At 43.1% G+C, this 21,976-nt stretch overlaps 1 protein-coding gene across 1 annotated transcript; it reads left to right on the top strand.

The window, feature by feature from the left end:
- The first annotated feature begins 10,067 nt into the window (after positions 1-10,067).
- LOC140910503 (hyaluronidase-4) lies at positions 10,068-18,852 on the top strand. Its single transcript, XM_073341588.2, has 3 exons — positions 10,068-10,919; positions 16,123-16,212; positions 18,442-18,852. The coding sequence occupies exons 1-3, from the start codon at positions 10,068-10,070 to the stop codon at positions 18,850-18,852; spliced, it is 1,353 nt and encodes a 450-aa protein (XP_073197689.1).
- Positions 18,853-21,976: the final 3,124 nt, after the last annotated feature.

Here is a 21,976-nt window from a genome sequence, read left to right on the forward strand (position 1 = left end):
TGGTCAGCTGCCTCTGAGGATGCCTACTGGACTGAGTCATGCATGCGAGATAGGCTGGTGAATGCCTGTCTCCACTGCTGCCTCTCTCTCTAGTCATTTGGATGCCTGTCTCCTGCTGAAGCACCTAAAGAATTTACCCTGAAAATTTAGGCAGCACGTGAGTTTAGGTGCCTAAAGGGCTCAGTGGGAGGTCTGTGGATCGCAGCGGAACCTGAAACTGGGACTAAACTGAGATTTAGGGTTTAGGTGCCTAAGTACCTTTGTGAATCTATCCCAAAGGTATTAAAAACCTCATTTGAATTTTTTCCTAATCATATTTAATAGAAAACACTCTCAAGTCGCAATTATCAGAATATGAGCTCCTCCTGCAGTTCTGTAATGATTTCTCTGCTCTTCAAGGGGCAAAGCCCCAGGGATTGAAATTCGTGCAGCATTCCTGACTTCAGTGGAGCTACACATATTTACACCAGGTGGGGATCTGGCTTCAAATGTTCACATATGCTTTGTCTATTCACCCTCAGATCATTCCCTTCCTCTTTCACTTTTTTATTCTTAGCCTGGAACTATACGGTTCCTTTCTTTCAGTCACCAAGCCCTCAGAGGCTGGCCAGCAACAGTCCCCAATTCCTTATGTTTAGACTCAAGTACTTTGAAGAGACATGGACAGAAAGAATGCACAGCAGATGTGCACAACAACTGGGATAGCTTGATAGATTTGCTCAAAAAACCCACGGTAAGAATAAATTCTGTACACTAGGCTTACAGAGGTTTACATGATTTCAGGTTCAAAATAATTACCATAATCCCCTCATCTGACAAAGGGGAATTGTTACATTTCTCTCAACAATAATATTTAGTGCTAATCCAACATGCAGCAAGTGGGAGAAAACCTGCAAGTTACATTTTTTCAGTCTGTTGGAGTAGGAAGAAAGGAATGACATCCAAGGCTGCTGTGTTTAGATGCAAGCTATAATCACTCACGTGGGAGTGCATTCTGAATTACTCAAAGCTTTCAGACCTCATTCTGTTCTGATGCTGGTGCAAATCAGGAATAAGTCTGCTGGAGTCGATGATTTACACCAGTTTTCTACAGGGGCTAAGTGAGAGGAGAATCAGCCCGTTACTATTAAACAGTGATAAACTTCTGTTTAATTTCTGCTAATGACCATATGAGGAACAACAAGAGTTGCTTACATGATTTTCATTTGAGATTCACCATATAACTAGGAACAGGAACACAAACAAGAAGAGAAACATTTTTAGAGCAGTCAATTCAACAAAGTTCAAAATGCTGTAAGTAATAATGGTGGGAGAGCAAAATACACAGAAATCCATTGGTATTTGCTCTTGCCTTCTGGCAGTTGCAGCGCTGTAAGGAAAGGAGGACATGGAGGATATGTCTACGCTACAATCAGAGGTGTGGCTGCAGCACATGTAGACACACCCAGGCTAGCTTTGATCTAGGTAGCTCAGCTAACAAGAGCAGTGAAATTGTGGCAGCCTGAGCTAGCTGCTGGAGTACATAGCCAAGATGGGTTTGTATAGCCTGTCCTGCCACCCGTGGTGTTGCAGCTTCACTGATATGGTTATTCAAGCTAGCAACATCAAAACTAGTCTGTTACACAGGCTGCGATCACACCTCTCATTTGCAGTGTAGACGCCAACATACCCCGAGAGCCTGATTCGCCATTGCGTTGCACCCTATGTATTCAGTTAAATCTGTGTCCACGCTACAAATCAGAACAATGGGCCCTGATTCTGGACTGTATTTAACCCAGTTATGCTGCTTCTGTAGCAGAAGGGGCCAGAATGGAACTGGATCTACCCACTGGGAATTTCCCCAGCACAAAGAGCATAATGTAATAGGGTTAATGTAATAGCAATGCACGGTCATAAGAACATAGAATGGCTATCCTGGGTCAGACCTAGTATCCTGACCTCTGACAGTGGACTTCTGACTCCCTGCCTCCCTGGGTCCCCTATGCCACTGGGCTCTGTACCATACAATGGGTGTTCAGCCCCTAAGCAACTGCCCCTCAGATCCTGCTTTAAATCCTGTGCAGGAGGCAAGATTCACCCTCGCTGCATGACTTAAACTCAACAAAACCTGCATCAGCCCCTCATATTTCTGAGCATGTCATTTTTAATTTGCAGATAAAAGTTTGATGAAAGAATTATTTTTAATTATAATTTAAATTCCGGGGGGTTATTTTATTTTTACACATATGGTATGTGATTTTTTAAAATGTGTACCTTTATGAATAAAATGATGTTGATTGGCTGAAGTATGGAGTCAGCCTATTTTTCAGCCAATTAGCATTCACTTTTTCAAGAACCATGCAATGAGCCAACATCACCCCACTACACCTACACCCATCATGAAAAACCTGCTGTTATTGATTCATCAGCTGCAGTTTTCCTAATCCCTTGATGTGGATAAAGTAAAATCACTGGAACAGAATTTTGTTACAGGATAAATGGTGAGGTTTGAAAATAAATCCCTCAACTATAGATTAATTTGGGGGCTTTTATAATCTAATCCATGCCTAGACTTTTTTGCCATCATTTATTTAACAGCAGGACACTCAGATCTTGTGACACTAATGTCCTCTTTATCACAAAAGCTTCTTTTTTTTCAGGCCAGTTCTTGCTTAGTTCTAGCTATTGCAGTTTTAGGGGGTATAGGAGACACACCTATTCTCTCTTCTCTTTTGGAAATTGCTGCTCTTTGTGCCTGCTGATAGACACTGGACAGAGTGGACTGCTTCTGTAGTCACTTTGTTCACAGACCTGCCATGGACTGGTTGAGGATTCAGATCCTAATTGGTAAATTCATTCTAGTGTCCAGCAGTAATAAGACGACACACACAATGGGCAGAAATACCCAGTGGAGAAGAAGAAACAAAGGTTCTTGTGTGCTCAGTAACTCTGCAACAGTTTATTACTAATTATTGACTCCAAAAGTATACGTAAGAGATAAGAATGGCAGCAGAGTAGGACTTTGGCACCTCACTTTAGTAGGCAGTTTGCAAATGAACAGCTTCAGACTCTCAGCCCACCTGGAGGTTGGATGTTTTTGTGTAAGTGTGATGGGGGGGTGGGGGTGGGGGGGAATCGAAAATGAGTAAACTTATTTATGCATTCATGCAGTAACACAAAATATGAACTAAGTGTATATTACATCCCGCCTCCAGATGGGCCAATCAGCAGGCACAAAGAGCAGCAATTTCCAAAAGAGAAGACAGGATAAAAGTATTCTTCTGTTTATGACCCTTTATGATAAGTTTCAGCCCAAGGGTGATGTTTACAGCTGATCCGCTCACACTGTTACAGTGCAATGCTAGCCCTCTTTCCCCAACATTCAGTAAGAGATACTGACTTCCCTAAGCAGCAATCTAAGGTATTCTGATGAAGAAAAATACCAAACACAGGAGACCATATACTTAATTACACCGACTTCACCCTGTCCCAGAACACAAGTGCTAATCAGTGACAAGTTGCAACCTTGAAAATTGCCCCTTCAGATTGATGGCAAAACTCAAGTATGTTGAAAAGCAAACAAACCATGTTTCAATTTAATGTGTAAGTGGGATGGCTTAGGTTGGCTATTCACCTATGTAAGTCAAGATATATGTAAGCTGTTCTTGCAAGAAACTGATGCTCCTTCGTTTGTATTATATTAGAAAGCATATACCATGGAGTTTTGTGTATGATGACATCTAGTGGCAAAAAATCTATGGTTAGGATGAATTACATGGAGTATGCACCCAAATCATCTTCAGTGACACATTTTCAAGTTAGAGTTTCAAAAGGCCTGGAAGGAGAAGAATAGTGAAGTGATATGGCTCTGCCAATGGGGGCTTAACACTAAACTACACCAGACACCTGAAAACTGACAGTAGGGAACAATCCTGTATGTGCGAGGAGATGGACTGGCTGCCTCTAATAAGACATCCCCATTGCTAACTTCTGTGATTCTCTCTGAATTGTCAGAATATTGTGTGAAAACAGCACAGCTGTCTCGCACGCAGGATGGCCTGTGCTTCCAGAAGGAAGGATGGTTGAGTAGTTAGGGTGCTAGCCAGTGGTACATGAGACGTGTGTTCAATAGCCTGTTCTACACAGGCTTCCTGTGACACCTTGGACAAGTCACTTAGGCCAGTCCATGGGAATTAGGTGCTTAATACCTTTTGGGCTCTGGGCCATAGTCTCTCTGTGGGAGATCTCAGAAGCACAAATGGAACTTGTGTGTCCAATTGCCACTGATTTTCAATAGGAGTCGAACGCCTAAATGCCTACTCTGCTCTTGAAAATCTGTGCCTCTGTGAAATGGGTATAATAGCATTTCCCTACTCACAGGTGTGTAGTGAGAATAAATACATTAAAGATTATGGAATGCTCAAATACAACAGTGATAGGGATCAGATTGTAGCCTGATCTAGGGTGTGTTAGTAATATTGATTTAATTTGCCAATTTATTTTAATTAATTTCAATTAATTAATATTATTAATTAATTATTAATATTAATTAGTATGGGTTTTAGGCTCACCAACCTGTTTGATCACAAGATCAAAGTTCTTGTCCTGAATCAGGCTTCACAGAATTTACAAAGGACCCTTGGGGTTATGAATTAGTGGGGAAGAATTAGTAGGGGAAGCTAAAGTGGATGGGAACCTGGGAGGCAGTGACCATGAGATGGTTGAGTTCAGGATCCTGACACAGGGAAGAAAGGAGAGCAGCAGAATATGGACCCTGGACTTCAGAAAAGCAGACTTTGACTCCCTCAGGGAACTGATGGGCAGGATCCCCTGGGAGAATAAAATGAGAGGGAAAGGAGTCCAGGAGAGCTGGCTGTATTTTAAAGAATCTTTATTGAGGTTACAGGGACAAACCATCCCGATGTGTAGAAAGAATAGTAAATATGGCAGGCGACCAGCTTGGCTTAACAGTGAAATCCTTGCTGATCTTAAACACAAAAAAGAAGCTTACAAGAACAGGAAGATTGGACAAATGACCAGGGAACAGTATAAAAACATTGCTCGGGGATGCAGGAGTGAAGTCAGGAAGGCCAAATCACACCTGGAGTTGCAGCTAGCAAGAGGTGTTAAGAGTAACAAGAAGGGTTTCTTCAGGTATGTTAGCAACAAGAAGAAAGTCAAGGAAAGTGTGGGCCCCTTACTGAATGAGGGAGGCAACCTAGTGACGGAGGATGTGGAATAAGCTAATGTACTCAATGCTTTTTTTGCCTCTGTCTTCACGAACAAGGTCAGCTCCCAGACTACTGCACTGGGCAGCACAGCATTGGGAGGAGATGACCAGCCCTCTGTGGAGAAAGAAGTGGTTCAGGACTTAGAAAAGCTGGACAAGCACAAGTCCATGGGGCCGGATGAGCTGCATCCGAGAGTGCTAAAGGAGTTGGGCGGATGTGATTGCAGAGCCATTGGCCATTATCTTTGAAAACTCATGGCGATCCGGGGAAGTCCCGGACGACTGGAAAAAGCCTAATGGAGTGCCCATCTTTAAAAAAGGGAAGAAGGAGGATCCAGGGAACTACAGGCCAGTCAGCCTCACCTCAGTCCCTGGAAAAATCATGGAGCAGGTCCTCAAGGAATCAATTCTGAAGCACTTAGAGGAGAGGAAAGTGATCAGGAACAGTCAGCATGGATTCACCAAGGGCAAGTCATGCCTGACTAATCTAATTGCCTTCTATGATGAGATAACTGGCTCTGTGGATGAGGGGAAAGCGGTGGACGTGTTGTTCCTTGACTTTAGCAAAGCTTTTGACACGGTCTTCCACAGTATTCTTGCCAGCAAGTTAAAGAAGTATGGGCTGGATGAATGGACTATAAGGTGGATAGAAAGTTGGCTAGATTGTTGGGCTCAACGGGTAGTGATCAATGGCTTCATATCTCGTTGGCAGCTGGTATCAAGCGGAGTGTCCCAAGGGTTGGTCCTCAGGATGGTTTTGTTCAATATCTTCATTAATGATCTGGAGGATGGTGTGGATTGCACCCTCAGCAAGTTTCCAGATGACACTAATCTGGGAGGAGAGGTAGATACACTGGAGGGTAGGGATAGGATACAGAGGGACCTAGACAAATTGGAGGATTGGGCCAAAAGAAATCTGATGAGGTTCAACAAGGACAAGTTCAGAGTCCTGCACTTAGGACGGAAGAACCCCATGCACTGCTACAGACTAGGGACCGAATGGCTCGGCTGCAGTCTGCAGAAATGGACCTAGAGGTTACAGTGGACGAGAAGCTGGATATGAGTCAACAGTGTGCCCTTGTTGCTAAGAAGGCCAATGGCATTTTGGGATGTATAAGTAGGGGCATTGCCAGCAGATCAAGGGACGTGATCATTCCCCTCTCTTCGGCGTTGGTGAGGCCTCATCTGGAGTACTGTGTCCAGTTTTGGGCCCCACACTACAAGAAGGATGTGGAAAAACTGGAAAGAGTCCAGCGGAGGGCAACAAAAATGATTAGGGGACTGGAACACATGACTTATGAGGAGAGGCTGAGGGAACTAGGATTGTTTAGTCTGCGGAAGAGAAGAATGAGGGGAGATTTGATAGCTGCTTTCAACTACCTGAAAGGGGGTTCCAAAGAGGATGAATCTAGACTGTTCTCAGTGGTACCAGATGACCGAACAAGGACTAATGGTCTCAAGTTGCAGTGGGGGAGGTTTAGGTTGGATATTAGGAAAAACTTTTTCACTAGGAGGGTGGTGAAACACTGGAATGCGTTACCTGGGGAGGTGGTGGAATCTCCTTCCTTAGATATTTTAAAGGTCAGGCTCGACAAAGCCCTGGCTGGGATGATTTACTTGGGGATTGGTCCTGCTTTGAGCAGGGGGTTGGACTAGATGACCTCCTGAGGTCCCTTCCAACCCTGATATTCTATGATTCTATGACAGGAAGCTCACACTGAGACATATATAGTTATAAAGACTTTTTATTAAAATCCATGAAATAGTAAGTAAATGGTAAAATAGTTAGAGTTACAAAGCTACAATTGTATTACTGTTATTTAAGAGATACATATGGTAATACAATATTATGTGCTGGAAAACTTTGGTTAATACTCACACCCTGTTTTGATAACCTGGTGTTGAAAGACACAGGACCTCGCCTCTGGCGGTTCCGGTTTCTCACCTCTTGCAGAGGAAACTAATGTGAAGAGCTGTCAAGGCTGCCTTAGAATTAACTTATTTAACTTAACTTAAAATTAAAAACCTAACAAACAAAACTGAGAATAAATGTTTAGGGGAACCAAGCTTAGCCTAGTCCCCTTGGAACTTAAAGTTTGAAAAGAAAATAAGTATAGCCTATTAATAATTACTAGCTGTCGTAGATGGATAGCATTGATAGTGAGTTGAAGATGAAGAAGAAGATAGCGAGGTGGGTCACCTCTTTTATAGGGCACAAATGCTAGAAATCCTTCCTCTTATGCCCAAATTTCATTCCTCCCCCACAGAAATGTTAAGGTACACTTACCCCATAGGCTAGTATGTATATGCGTATCAATGACAGGCACATATGCACATCCATTTTTTGTGGGGTACTTGTTAAATCTGTGGGTACAACTTTGAAAAAACCCCTATGCCATTCTTCCTTGTCTATTGGTCTAGGTAAAGATGTGGGTACTTTATCTATTTGGGTAACAAGATGAAGGTCAACTTTACTTTCGGGTTAAAAGGTCCTAATATAGATATACTAACTTTGCCTTAGCTTAACATATAGGTTTTTGGCCTGTAGGTCTCTTGCATTACAGACAAACTTATTTTCAATATGAATCTATAAATCTATTACAGTACATCAAATACTTAAACTTATAAGAAAAGATATCTATGCAAGCAAGCAGATTAATCCTTTGGGCTACAATATAAACAGGCAAACACATAGGCAAACTAAGCAAATACCTGACCTAAGTGGCACTATGGCCCTGAATGGTGATGCCACTCACTCAGATTTGGCCTGGCCCTCCCTTCCTCATGATAAAAGTGTGGCCAGGCTGAATATGAAGGAGTGGCATTGTGACCTGGTGCACAGTCACAGTGTTGCTTAGCTTTGTCCTGGCTGCCCCATGTAGGTTGAAATGCCATTTACTCTCCTTTTGGGTGGCTGGGCCAAACCTGAGTGGGTAGCAGAGTGGGCAGAGCATCTCCTTCTCGCCATTGTCATGAGGCCAGCTTCTGCACCCTGGATCCCCCACAGAGGCCTGCCTGGCCTCATCCTGCTTCCAGCAGCCCATGTACCCTCTGCTCTGCCCACAGGAGTCACTCAGTGACAGCCTCTAGACCTGCTACAAGTATGGGGAACTGCAGACTGCCCACACAGGAGCCAGTGGAAGAGGGGTGGCAGAGATCCCTGGAGGTGCGGACATTAGGGGTTTAACAGGGCAATGTCCATGCAGCCAGTTACTATAGGACAGGGTTAACTAAGCTACATCTGTGCAGTGGAAGCCAGACATGCTTGGGTTTATAGATCACTATTGTAGCTGTGTTGGCCAGGACAAGGTTAATATAAATGTATCCATACTGTGGGAGTATCTAGTTTAGCTGGCCAGTAGAGGAGCTCAGAATTGTATGTTTGCCTAGGGCCTAGTTATGGGTTAATCTGGATGTGTAGAGTTTAGCATGCTTGAGTTTCTATTCTGAGGTCAAGAAATGACAACCTGAATGCTTGTTGAGCAATAAACCAATTATAATTACTAGTTTATGCTAGCACCCACGATGTGTTAGGCACTTTCCAAACAGTCAAGAAGAAATGATGGTTCCTGCTTGAAGCAGATCCCAGTCTAAGGAGAGATAGATAGCTAAGCAGAGATTAGGGGAAGGGGAACAAGAGATAGGGACTTTTTAATACAAGTCAACTAGATTCACTGTAGGCAGCATTGCAAAAGGGGGTCTTTAAGAGGGACTTATATGGGGATGGGACCACGTGGTACAAGACACGGAGGCAATTAAGCAAGAAGCTGACAAACAGGTGGATGAGTATGGGAACATCTGCAGAGCAGAGGAGGTGGAAACAACACAACTTAATTAGGGAGGGGCAGAGCTATAGAGCTTTGAAGGAAGCAACAAGAAGCTGAACTTTAATATGATAGTGCACGGACAGCCAGCTTAAGGATGTCTCATGTTATGCAAAGGCACCAAGTATGGGCAGAAGAAAATGAGAGAGGACATACTGTAGTGAGAGTACTTGAATAGACCCCAGGATAAGCAGTGGCTAGGGTTATTGTCTTCCAAACTGAAAATAACTTCATTACTCATTCTTTCCTACTGTTAAAAATAATTACAAACATCCTCGCTTTGCCCACAGTTCTTCATAGTAACCATGTAAGAATGCAAAATATTTACGACAAGATTACTGTGTCAGGCACAGGAGAAATTAAGTTAACATTAAAATGCACGGGCCAAATTCTGTTCTCAACTGTACTCCTACATTCCCATTAAAGTTAAATCAACCCAAGCTAAAGTTAAGAGGGTTGCATAGAGTAGCTGAGAACAGAATTTGGCCCTAAATCCACTTTCTGGGGATTGCCCGTCTCCAAAGGAAAAAAAAATGTTTGAAAGGGAGATGAATGTGGGTAATTTGGATTGTAAATATTTAAGGGCAGGGACAGGAAGACAACTCTTGGTTCCAGTGAAGTAATGGCAAAACTATTAATTTCAATTAGATCAGGATATGGCTTATTGGGGTAGATTTACAGCTGCTATAAATTGCCACAGTTCCATTGACTTCCACAATGCTGCACTGATTTACAGCAGCTGAGAATCTGGCCCATTGTTTTTAGTTTGTCTGTAAAGTAGCATGTACATTTTGGCTCTCAGGTACTACAGCTGCAAATGCCTTAGAAATACCTCAGATTTCTAATTCTGTGTAAAGAACAAATAATGCCCCCTTTCTTATGTTTTGCAGACAATATTGAACTAGGAGATCTCTACAGTAGCCTCTTACATCATGAGAATACTATTTGAAAGTGGGATACTATTACATATTATCCAGTTGGCTCAGCTCATGGTGTGGCGACAGATTACATTTATTTGGAGTTCCACATTTGCAATGAAACCAGCCCAACCACTAGTTTTCCAAAGAAAACCTTTTATTGCTGCCTGGAATGCACCCACAGATCAATGCTCACTGAAATATAACATAACTCTGAACCTGAAAATGTTCCATGTGATTGGAAGCCCACTGGCCAGAGCAAGAGGGCAGAATGTGACTCTATTCTATGTGAATAGACTGGGATACTACCCATGGTACACACCGCAGGAAATCCCTGTAAATGGTGGCCTACCTCAAAACTTCAGCTTGCAAACTCATCTGGAAAAAGCTGGCCAAGACATTCAATATTACATTCCTGCTGAGGACTTTAAAGGATTAGCTGTCATAGACTGGGAATACTGGAGGCCTCAGTGGGCACGCAACTGGAACACAAAAGACATTTACAGGCGAAAGTCACGGAAGCTCATTTCTGAAACGCAAGGCAATATTTCAGCAAATGACATTGAACATTTGGCCAAACTCTCCTTTGAAGAAAGTGCAAAGGCTTTCATGAAGGAGACAATTGAGCTAGGGATTAAAAGCAGACCTCTGGGCCTCTGGGGATACTATTTATACCCTGATTGCCACAATTATAATTTCCATGACCAGGACTACACTGGTTCCTGCCCAGAGAGTGAAGTTTTGAGGAACAATGAACTTTCCTGGCTCTGGGATAGCAGTGCAGCTCTGTATCCTTCCATTGGCATCAAGAAAACCCTTGGAAACAGTGAAAACATATTACGTTTCTCACAATTTAGGGTGACTGAGTCCATGAGGATCTCCTCCATGACATCGCATGATTATGCTCTGCCTGTGTTTGTCTATACTAGACTAAGTTACCGAGATGATCCTTTATTATTTCTTTCTAAGGTAAGCCAATTTTAGGAGTTATAGAGGCTGCTTTAAGCGATCTAACCATCATTATTGCAGAGATGCTTTGTATGTTTGTAAAGGCTTGTATATGGGTCTACTCTGCTGATTATTGTTTAAATGACTACACAAGGCTGGCCTTACCATGAGACGGCCGCCTCAGGCGCCAGACTATGTGTGTATTGGGTGGAGGGGGGTGGCCACTAGGACCCAGAGTGTAGAAAATTGTGTCTGCTGCTGGTACGTATGTATTCTCTCTGCTCTAGATGCACAGAGATGGTGAAGTGCTGTGCTGGAGGAAAGAGGGCACATAACAAGCCAGCAGGAGAAGAGGTGAGAGGGAATAACAGAAAGCAGCAGGAGCTGCAGGGAGAGAGAGGATGAGGAGCCTCTTATGTACCTCTCTAGCACCGCGTGGAGCCTGGACTGATTAACACCAGCTTCTCAGGGAGCTTCCTCTTTCCTGCTGCTTCCCTGAACCCATTTGAGGAGAACAGGCAGTCAACTGAAGTAGTAGGAGCCAGTTAGGCCCTTAAGACGCTGATATCTTCCCTCACTCAGGCCCTGCTACCAGCCTGCTTATTTGTCCCCTTCAACTGAGTGTTGAGAGCCAGTGTTGAGAGGCACAAAACAGCAGTCATGAGTGAAAGTAGAAAACGCCCCTCTTGGGCAGCATTCAGAAAAAGAAAGAAAGCAAAGGAAGCTTTTCTATCTAAGCAGGAAGGAGCTCTCTTGAGATACATAGACACAAATGTTCACGGTGAGACTTCCGGCCCCAGTGAGGATGTGAGTGGTGAGGAGATGCCTGATTTTCCAGTTAGTCAGAGTGCAGGTGACTTGGCAGCTACTGCAGCCTCCATATTTCCATCTCAAATGGATGTAACCATGCACATTCCTGAAGAAAAGTGTAGATTAGAGAAGAGTGTGGTGGAGGTGCAAGAAACAGCTGCTGCTGAGTTAAGTTCCTTTAGTCTAGATGATCCAGGACTGTGGACCCACTTGAGCAATAGCCTGAGGGACTTCCTTGTACAGCAAGGAAGGGCCATAGCAAGTGTAAAACTTCATGTTCCCCAAAGACAATGAAAATAGAAGTTTCCATCCAACACATTACTGGCGTGAAATACCCAATGGTGACAAAGTGGAGAAGCAGTTCAAATCTTTGCAACCAAGAAGGCAAGGAAAGCACCACTTTGATTATTCAAACAGATAAAAATGCCATTGTTTACTATGCAGACAAAAAAAGTTACATTTGATGTTCAGGCATTTGAAAGTTAAGTGTTACATAAAATTTTTGAACAAGGCATTTTAAGTTGTTAGTTCTCCTTTATTGGGGTAGGTAGCAGAGCAGTACCATGAGAAGAGTAGAACAGGAAGAAGGCAGAATTGAGACCTTTCACAGTTTTGGCCCAAGCGAGGGGACATGGGGGCATCATTTGAGCTCCCGGTCTCAGGTGCCAAAATGTTGTGGGCTGGCCCTGTGACTACATGTTTTAAAACAGCCAAAGTTCATCAGTAAACATTCAATCTGAAAGACACTTAAAAAAAAATCTGCAATGTTGTTGTAGCCATATTGGTCCCAGGATATTAGAGAAACAAGGTGAGTGAGGTTGTATATTTTACTGGACCAACTTCTGTTTGGTTCTGAAAGCTCTGTGTAAGCTGAAAGCTTGTCTCTCTCCCCATCAGAACTTTGTCCAATAAAATATATTACCTCATCCACCTTGTCTCTCTAACATTTTTGTAATGTATATATTTTTCTCCAGTTCAGCACTGTGCTATATTCCTGTCTGGCAATGACAAAACTAGAGAATTTTTACAGATTTTATTTAGCTGGAATGCAAATGGTTAAATTAACACAAAATGCTTTTCTTCTGCAAAGCACTATACAGCTATTAACTAATTCTCACAGCTGTTAGGTAGGTATTATTCACGTTTTACAGGAGAGAAACTGAGGAGGAGATGTTAAGCAACTTGCCCAGTACCACATAGGTAGTCTATATGGGAGCCGGGTTTCAAACGTGGGAGTTGTTGCCCCAGGCCCCAACCCTGCAAAGACTTTGTCAAGTGCCTAACTTTAAGCATGTGAGCAGTCCCATTGAAGCCAGTAGGACGACATCCTTAAAGTGAAACATGTGTATGTGTTTGCAGGATCAGGGCCTTAGACGAGACCATTCTTCTCTTTTGGGTACAGAGATCCTCTCAGAAAAAGATAATATTCTTCTTTTAAATAACAAATATAACCTTCTTGTAACTCCACATTAGCGACAGCCACCAGGTTGCTGTATTAGACCCAAACCTTGGCTCCCACAGGTTTTTAAGTTTACAGAGTCTGAGCAGTATAAAGACAAGCTGTCCCAGTGCATGTCACTCACCACAATGGGCTGGCACTTCCTGCTGGCCATCTCGGGGATTAGCTTGAGGTTGACACCCCCCATCAGCAGTCTACACAGTGTCATCCAATCTCCACCATCAGACTGCAACCCCTCTCACAGCCTCAGGAATCACAGCATCCTCTTCGTGGTTCAGCCCTCCAGCTGTGTCACTGTCCGTGATCCCCCCTTCTGGGGGAATTTAACTTCTAGTGCAGCCACTTCCCCAGTGGCTGGGGTAGGAGACCTGGACCCACCCACTACTCTGGGTCCTGACCCAAGGACCCTGTATTTGGCAGCCACATGTTGCCTCCCCTCCAACTCCTCAATATATTTCCCTGGGCCACTTCCCCGCAGCCCCAGCACCTTCAACGCCCTAACCTCAGGGCCTCAGCATGCCAGTCCTAGCAGCCAGCCAGAAGCTCCCTCTCGCTCCCCTTTTCCTGTCCAGCACTGCTCTGTCCAGGGTGCTAGCTTCCTTCTACCTGCAAGGCATCCAGTCCTTCCTCCTTGAGCTCCCAGGAGTAATTGACCCCACGCTTCCCTGTAACTCTTTTTATATGGGCCTGCTGGGTCTTGATTAGCTGCTCCTCATAGCCCCTCCTCTATTGGCTGTTTTTCGCACAGCCTCCCTAGGGTTCTACCAACCCCCTACAAGCCAGTGTGAAGCCAACACCCCATCACACAAGCCTTTTAGAAAGACAAGGTGGGTGCGATAACATCTTTCATTTGACCATCTTCTGTTGGTGAGAGAGACAAGACCTTCTACAGGTCTGGGAAATGTACTAAGCGTGTCACAGCTAAATAGTTTAGCATATCTGTTTTATCTTGTTTTTAGCTGAGACACTCTGAGTACCTCTCCCAGACCTGAAGAAGAGCTCTGTGTAGCTTGAAAGCTTGTCACTACCACTATACTTCATATGAGCCTTTCAGGCACATTCCCAAGGAACACAGTCCAAGGCTTGTACACCTTCTTGGGATGTGGGACCTCACAGCCTAACTGTGTTAGACCACCAAGACCAATATGGCCCTTCCAAGTCTCCCCAGTAGCTCACATGCCGTCTCCAGAGCTTTACCCTCCTGGGTACGGAACTTCTGAAACATACACATATACCTTACTGATAGATAAGCACAAGAGATATATAGGTCTGTAGAAAAATAACAAACTCCTGCACATAAGACCCTCCCTCAGTTTCCTTACCCTTCCTTTGTAAAGTGCTTTGAGATCTATTGATGAAAAGTGCTATAAAAGAACTAGGTATTATTATTAGTCAGCATCTTTCAGGGAACCCAGGATCTGCCTGTACCCCCATTCCTTCTGCCCAGTCTTGCCTTCTGGTTCTGGTCTCCTCTTGTAGTGAGTCGCCCTCTAAGAAGAAGCTCCTAACATCTTAACTCTTCATGTACTTCCCCTGCAGTTTTTCATTCTCCATCCAATCCTCAATGTATTGTGACCTTCAACATCCCCAATGTTTATTACAGCCTACTGGAGTCATTAGCAAGTCAATAGTCTTTGGCTGGTTGTCTCCATTGTTCTACTAGGGCCAGGCTATTGTTGATGGACCTTAATGTCTGTTCCATTTAGGGACAGATCCCCAGGTGCAACATTCCCTTCCTTTGACACCAGAGGGATGATGTAAGGATACAGTAGAAGACATTGATGAGGATATAAACATAAAATCAGAATGGAATTTATAAATTCACATAGACAGATTCCCAAATTGTCATACTTTCTCTTTCATTTAAGTTATACAATGCCAGTCTTCTCCATCCTTGAATTTGCTGTCCATTCATGATAACTGCTAATCTTATATGAAGGCCTGAAGGAGTTCACACTGAAAAAAAGTGAGGCCAATGCATGACCTTGGACTTGGAATTACATTTTTCTAAATCTGACAAAGATTGGAATTGATTGGTGTACAGAAGTGGCTGCTTCTCCCTAGTTTTCAGCAGAGATTTATTAGCTGAACTGTTTAAGGAGTTTTCATGTAAAAAAACCCAACCCATCAGGACTTTTAGTAAATGTACTACACTATGTAGTAAATAATACTATACTATTGCCAACGTAAATGAAAATAAAATTATTTTTCCTGGTTTGATGGTTCACTTGAAAAATTCAGTAATTCCCCATCACCATGCCAACAATTAGTGTAAATTTTGCAAGGATCTATTTAATGATATTCATTAATTATCTTTGTATCCAGAAAATTAAGGCTTCTGGGAAAACAATTTCTTAAAATGAATCTTCTTTAAAATATGTTTAATATATATCTACATAGACAAGTGAGGAAAGAAGATACACTTTGCACCACGCTCATGCCATCAGAAACAGAAAGTATTTCTCTTGACATTCCACCCAAGAAATATTCGCTAGATGAGCCTGATCCTAAAGGGTTGAAACAAAACCTTGGATCCAAACATCCCAAGTCTTTGGAATGTTCCAGATCTGAGATACAATTTTGCATCATGAGCCCACCCCTATTTGAGTAGCAATTTAGATCTTTTCAGAAGTTATGGTCTAGATCCATTGAAGTCCATAAAGCTATGTCTATTAACACCCGCTGAAGAGCTGGCCCTTTGTGAGCTATCACTATGACACATACTATAAAATGAGAGATGAATGCAATAAGAAGTATGCACAGTGTTTTCAATAAAATATCAAGAAGATTCTATTTTTGTCTGGACTAGAAATCCTTATAGCCCTGTGAGTTTTGTATAACACTTACCTTGCTTTACATTTTGTTTAACACTAACACTTGCCTGGCTTTAATAACCACAAACTGTGAAAGCAATAAATTAGACTGACAGTGATGTCATTATTGTTTTCACTGTAGCAAGATCTTATTAGCACTATTGGAGAGAGTGCCGCCTTGGGAGCTTCAGGAATTGTTATTTGGGGAGATATGAATTTAACATCATCAGAGGTAAGTCAATGCCATAATGCTAATTCAAATGTATTAGCACAGCATATATCTTAATTCCGTTGTATGAACAACATTTTCCAAATACATCAGTTCCTTTGAGTTCTGAATTCCAGCGGGTGTGATAGCTCATACAGTCCCCTTAGCCACCCAATCAAGATCATGAGGGAATGTGCACATTTTTCATGATTGAACAGGTTATTCTCCTAATTATAGGCCACCATGGGTGGGAAGGGAAGTCAGTGGCTGGCAGCAGGGATTCTGGAGAAGTGTTCTGAATACCCATAATCCGGGTCAGGTTTTACAGAGCTGCAGGAAGTCAGCCAAAGCCTTATTAGCAAACCAGTCAGGCAGGGCAGGTGGCCTTGGGTATTCCTAAAATATCCATTAATTGGAATTTTCAGAAGGAGTTGGCTGGTTATGGGATGTGTTCATTTAGGCATGTGGACTCATAAATCTAGACTAGTACATGGACCCATGATGTAGGGGTTTTGCTTTATATTATGTTAAGCCTGCACATGTAAAGGACAAAAGGGCTGGCGTTTTAACTCTGTAACATGGAAATTTAGCTTCCAGAAGGCTGGGCATAAATTTTTACCATGTGAAAGGTGTGTGAGGCACGTCTTTTTAGTTACTACGACTCTGGTAGATGTAACAGGAACAAAAGGTTGTTAGGTGCAAGTAGTACTCCTGAGGGCATGCTATGCCAAAAAACTAAAAATTCTGCACACAGTATTTTAAAATTCTGCAAAATTCTGCAATTTTTTTTGTCAAATAAATGTGGAACCTCCAGAATGGAACTGGGGATCACAGGCCACTGGCTGCACAGAGGTGGGAGATCAATGTGTAGCTCCCCGCCCCCTCCCGGTACATGGACTCAGTGGTGAGGTTGCATCCAACCCTTACATAGTGCAAGAACCAGGGCTGTCCCAGAAACACCCCAGGGCCCTGCCCTTCCATGCCAGGTGCACCAGGTGTGGGCAGGCAGGCTCAGCAAGGCAGGATCCAAGCGTGGAGGGGCTTAGTATGGGGGGTCCAGGATATGGATTGAGAGGGTTCTGTGTGGGGCAATCTGGGTGCAGGGGGCTCAGTGGGGGTCTGCGTGCAGGGGAATCTGGATGCATGGGGGCTTGTTGGGGGGTTCTGGGTGAAACTGTAATGGGACTCTGCAGTGGGATGAAAGTGCTTGGGGTTCAGCAGGAGAGGTCTGGGAGGGATAGAGCTTGGCACGGGGGTCCGGATATGGGGAGTTCAGTGCGGGGAGGGTCCAGATGCTGGAGGAGTGGGGCTCAATGGGGTTCGGGTCCAGGTGCAGCTGGTTGGGGCTTGATATGGTGGGGATCTAGGTGCGGATGGCTCATTGGGGTGGTCCAGGAGAGAGAGTGAGACTCATTGTGGGGGGTGGTTCTGAGTGCGGGGGGAGGGTAAGGATCGGTAAAAGGGTCTGGGTATGAGGGGGTCTGGATCCACAGGGGTTGGGTGGATGCAGGAGCAGCTCCCTGTACAGTGATCCCTCCCCCTGCAAGATGGGTGCAGGAAGCATGGGGGGAGGGGAGTTTGCAGAGCTTCCTACAGCCAAGGGAATAAATCTGGGGGTGAGTCTGACCCGGTTCTGGATGCCATGCAGGGGAAGAGGAAGTCCCGTCCTCCCCAGCCCAGCCAGGACTAGCAGCTGAGCCCTGGGCAGGATAGGAGCCACCAGCTGGGTCTTCCCCAGTCCCACCCGCTGCCCCATAGTGATTTACTTCTCTGCTGACTGCCCTGGGCACCTGAAACATACTGCTGGGGAGGGTCGCATGACAGCTCTTGTGGCTTCCCTTTGCTTCCCCATCAAAAAGCCATTTTTTCTGCGGGGAAGCAAAGAAATCTGTGGGGGACATAAATTCTGCACATGTGCATTGGCGCTGAATTCCCTCAGGAGTAAAGTAGATATGCTCAGTTGTCAGTAATGAGATCAATTGCTGAAGCCAATCATTTGAACACAGAGCTGTGGCTCCAATCAAATTCAAAGATCTTAATGAGACACTATCAGGTTATTTTTTAAAATGAACAATCTCTTAGTGTATGTATCTAGTACTATTTTAGACAGTCAACATAATTTCAATTTTAATAATCTAATTCTAGCTCCAATTGTAAAGCTTTTTATTTACATTTTGCATATTTCTCAGTTTGAACAAAGAATACAGACTAGTGAGTTTCACGTCAGCTAAGTTTTTTTCTCTGCTTTTGAAGGGCAACTGCACAAAGGTGAAACAATTTGTTGCTACTGAATTAGGGGTCTACATCATCAATGTGACCAAAGCAGCAGAGGTGTGCAGCAACCATCTTTGTCAGAATAACGGGAGATGTATACGAAGAAAATGGAAAGCTCTGGATTACCTTCATTTAAATCCTAAAAACTTCAAAATAGAGGCTTCAGAGGACCAAGAATTTACAGTCAGAGGAGAAGCATCAAGTACTGACCTGGAAGTAATGTCACAGAAATTCACCTGTCACTGTTATCAGGGCTATGAAGGAGCTGATTGCCGGAAAGTTCAGACTTCAGATAAGCAACCTGGAAATTCTGCAGATTTCCTCTTACCCAAAACATTAGTAATAAGTCTGCTTTCTTTGCCTTTCTATTTTCTGAGTGTTAACTTGTGAATAGTTACACTGAATAGGGTCTCTCTAGACTCCATAGGTTCAGAGGAACCACTTTCATAAAAGAGAGAGATTGTGACAATTCTCTATTGTCTTTTAAAAATCAAGTGAGATATTGTAGCAATGAAAACACTACTAAAGTGATATCCTAAATCAATCAACACAGAATTGGGCAACTTTTTTTGGCTCAGAAGAGACTTTATGTGTTTTCTACCCAGCATAGTAGGACCAGGGGTTAAATGTTATTTTAAATTCTGTATCTACATTTTGCTGACAAATTAAATTAATGCATCACTGGAATCAAAACAATGGCAAAATATTTCCAGATGTTGTAGCCCTCCATTTCTAAGCAACAAATCAGACAGAGACAGATTAATTAGAACAGTCTGATTGCTTTGCACTACTCAGGTGATGCCCAACAGTCATAAACTCCTCTAAACGGGGCGGCTAAATTCAGATTGAGACCATTTTGCATCACAGGAGCAGGTTAGTGACTCTGGCTCCCAGTCTTCTCTCTCTTAGTTCCTGTGTCCTAAGCCACACAAGTTCCTCCCCACCCCCTTGTAAGGAGACCATTTACTGCAGTGCAAGACCTCTTTACACACCCACACCCCAGTGAAATAGATGAGAGTTCTGTGCATACAAGGGTTATTGGCTTGGGCTCAATATATGGCCATGCAGCTCAAGGGATTAAAAAGAGTCATCCCCAACCCTCATGTAGGTATTCCAATTAATACAGCAAAATACTTAATTAAAATAATCTCAGAAAAGATGAGTTGTAAAAAACATTCCAGAGAGAGTCACTTTAAATGTTATTATAATTCTGGTCTCAGCAAGTTCTGAATGGAGATAAATATTTTTTAAAACCATATTTCCAAAAACTCCAAGTTTGTTGGTATTTAAAAGAGTAGCTGTATCAAGGAAGATGGGGATAATATGGGCCAATCATTTTTCTACTTCAAAATGTACCACTCTAAAAAGGTAAAAAAAAATCATTTACTGAATTTGTCATGCACAGTGACATGGTGACTGCCATAGCAACCAGGTTGAAAAGAGACACCGCAATGGTCATGAATAGACACAGCTGGCTGAACATTTTGACACAGTTTTTCATAGAAATTTCTAATGTTGAGGAAAATAATCTATTGAAATGTTGTATGAATTTTGTTGTGAAAATTATATCATTTTTGACCAGTTCTGCTAATAGATGGACAAAGAAAGATCTAACAGACCCCAATAAATTGAAACAGTCATTACAGTCTGTCATGTCAAGCATCAATTTTTTAACCCTTCACAATGAGATTACTGCTTTTAAGTGGCCTTTACTGAAACCCTAATTCATCTTCTTGCTCACTAGCAGGAACCAGCTACTCCCTTCCTGCTTCTGCTTCTTAACTCACATCATGCCCAAATAGACTTCTCCCCATTGTCCTGGCCCATCCTAGAATATTCCCCTTCTCCTTGTATAATACACTCTTCCCTCCAGCCATGCCATTTCCCCCGCTGTGTTTTGCCTCCCAGTGCAAAAGAAAGGTCAGGATGGGCTCTGTCAAGGGACAGACTGGGAGGGAAAATTGAGGGATGTTTTCAACAAAGAAGGTATGTTGTGGAATTCACTTTTCTGAAGCGTTTTAACCTAACCTGCCTCCCAGAGGCTCTCTGTCCTGGCACTCTCCTTCTGTCCTGGCACAAACATCTCTTGTGCCTATTCAAAAACTTTTGGAAAATGGTCTGTCTTCAAAGTATTGTTTTTGTGGCTATTCATAGATTCATAGATATTTAGGTCAGAAGGGACCATTATGATCGTGTAATCTGACCTCCTGTACAACGCAGGCCAGAGAATTTCACCCACCACTTCTGCAAAAAACCTCACACCTATATCTGTGCTATTGAAGTCCTCAAATCGTAGTTTAAAGACTTCAAGGAGCAGAGAATCCTCCAGCAAGTGACCCGTGCCCCATGCTACAGAGGAAGGCGAAAAACCTCCAGGGCCTCTTCCAATCTGCCCTGGAGGAAAATTCCTTCCCGACCCCAGATATGGCGATCAGCTAAACCCTGAGCATATGGGCAAGATTCATCAGCCAGATACTACAGAAAATTCTTTCCTGGGTAACTCGGATCCCAACCCATCTAATATCCCATCAGAGGCCATTGGGCCTATTTACCATGAATATTTAATTACCAAAACCATGTTATCCCATCATACCATCTTCTCCATAAACTTATCGAGTTTAATCTTAAAGCCAGATAGATCTTTTGCCCCCACTGCTTCCCTTGGAAGGCTATTCCAAAACTTCACTCCTCTGATGGTTAGAAACCTTCGTCTAATTTCTAATCTAAATTTCCTGGTGGCCAGTTTATATCCATTTGTTCTTGTGTCCACATTGGTACTGAGCTTAAATAATTCCTCTCCCTCTCCAGTATTTATCCCTCTGATATATTTATAGGGAGAAATCATATCTCCCCTTAACCTTCTTTTAGTTAGGCTAAACAAGCCAAGCTCCTTGAGTCTCCTTTCATAAGACAAGTTTTCCATTCCTCGGATCATCCTAGTAGCCCTTCTCTGTACCTGTTCCAGTTTGAATTCATCCTTCTTAAACATGAGAGACCAGAACTGCACACAGTATTCCAGGTGAGGTCTCACCAGTGCCTTGTATAACAGTACTAAAACCTCCTCATCGCTACTGGAAATACCTCTCCTGATGCATCCCAAGACCGCATTAGCTTTTTTCATGGCCATATCACATTGGCAGCTCACAGTCATCCTATGATCAACCAATACTCCAAGGTCCTTTTCCTCCTCCGTTACTTCTAATTGATGCATCCCTAGCTTATAACTAAAATTCTTGTTATTAATCCCTAAATGCATGACCTTACACTTCTCACTATTAAATTTCATCCTATTACTATTACTCCAGTTTACAAGGTCATCCAGATCCTCCTGTAGGATATCCCTGTCCTTCTCTAAATTGGCAATACCTCCCAGCTTGCTATCATCCGCAAACTTTATTAGCACACTCCCACTTTTTGTGCCAAGGTCAGTAATAAAAAGATTAAATAAACTATTAGCAGTTTTCCTAGGGTTAAGTGTAGAAATGTGGATTTATTTGAATGGAGCAATTACAAT

The sequence above is a fragment of the Lepidochelys kempii genome, chromosome 1 (genome assembly GCF_965140285.1).
Source record: "Lepidochelys kempii isolate rLepKem1 chromosome 1, rLepKem1.hap1, whole genome shotgun sequence".
Classification (NCBI taxonomy): domain Eukaryota; kingdom Metazoa; phylum Chordata; order Testudines; family Cheloniidae; genus Lepidochelys; species Lepidochelys kempii.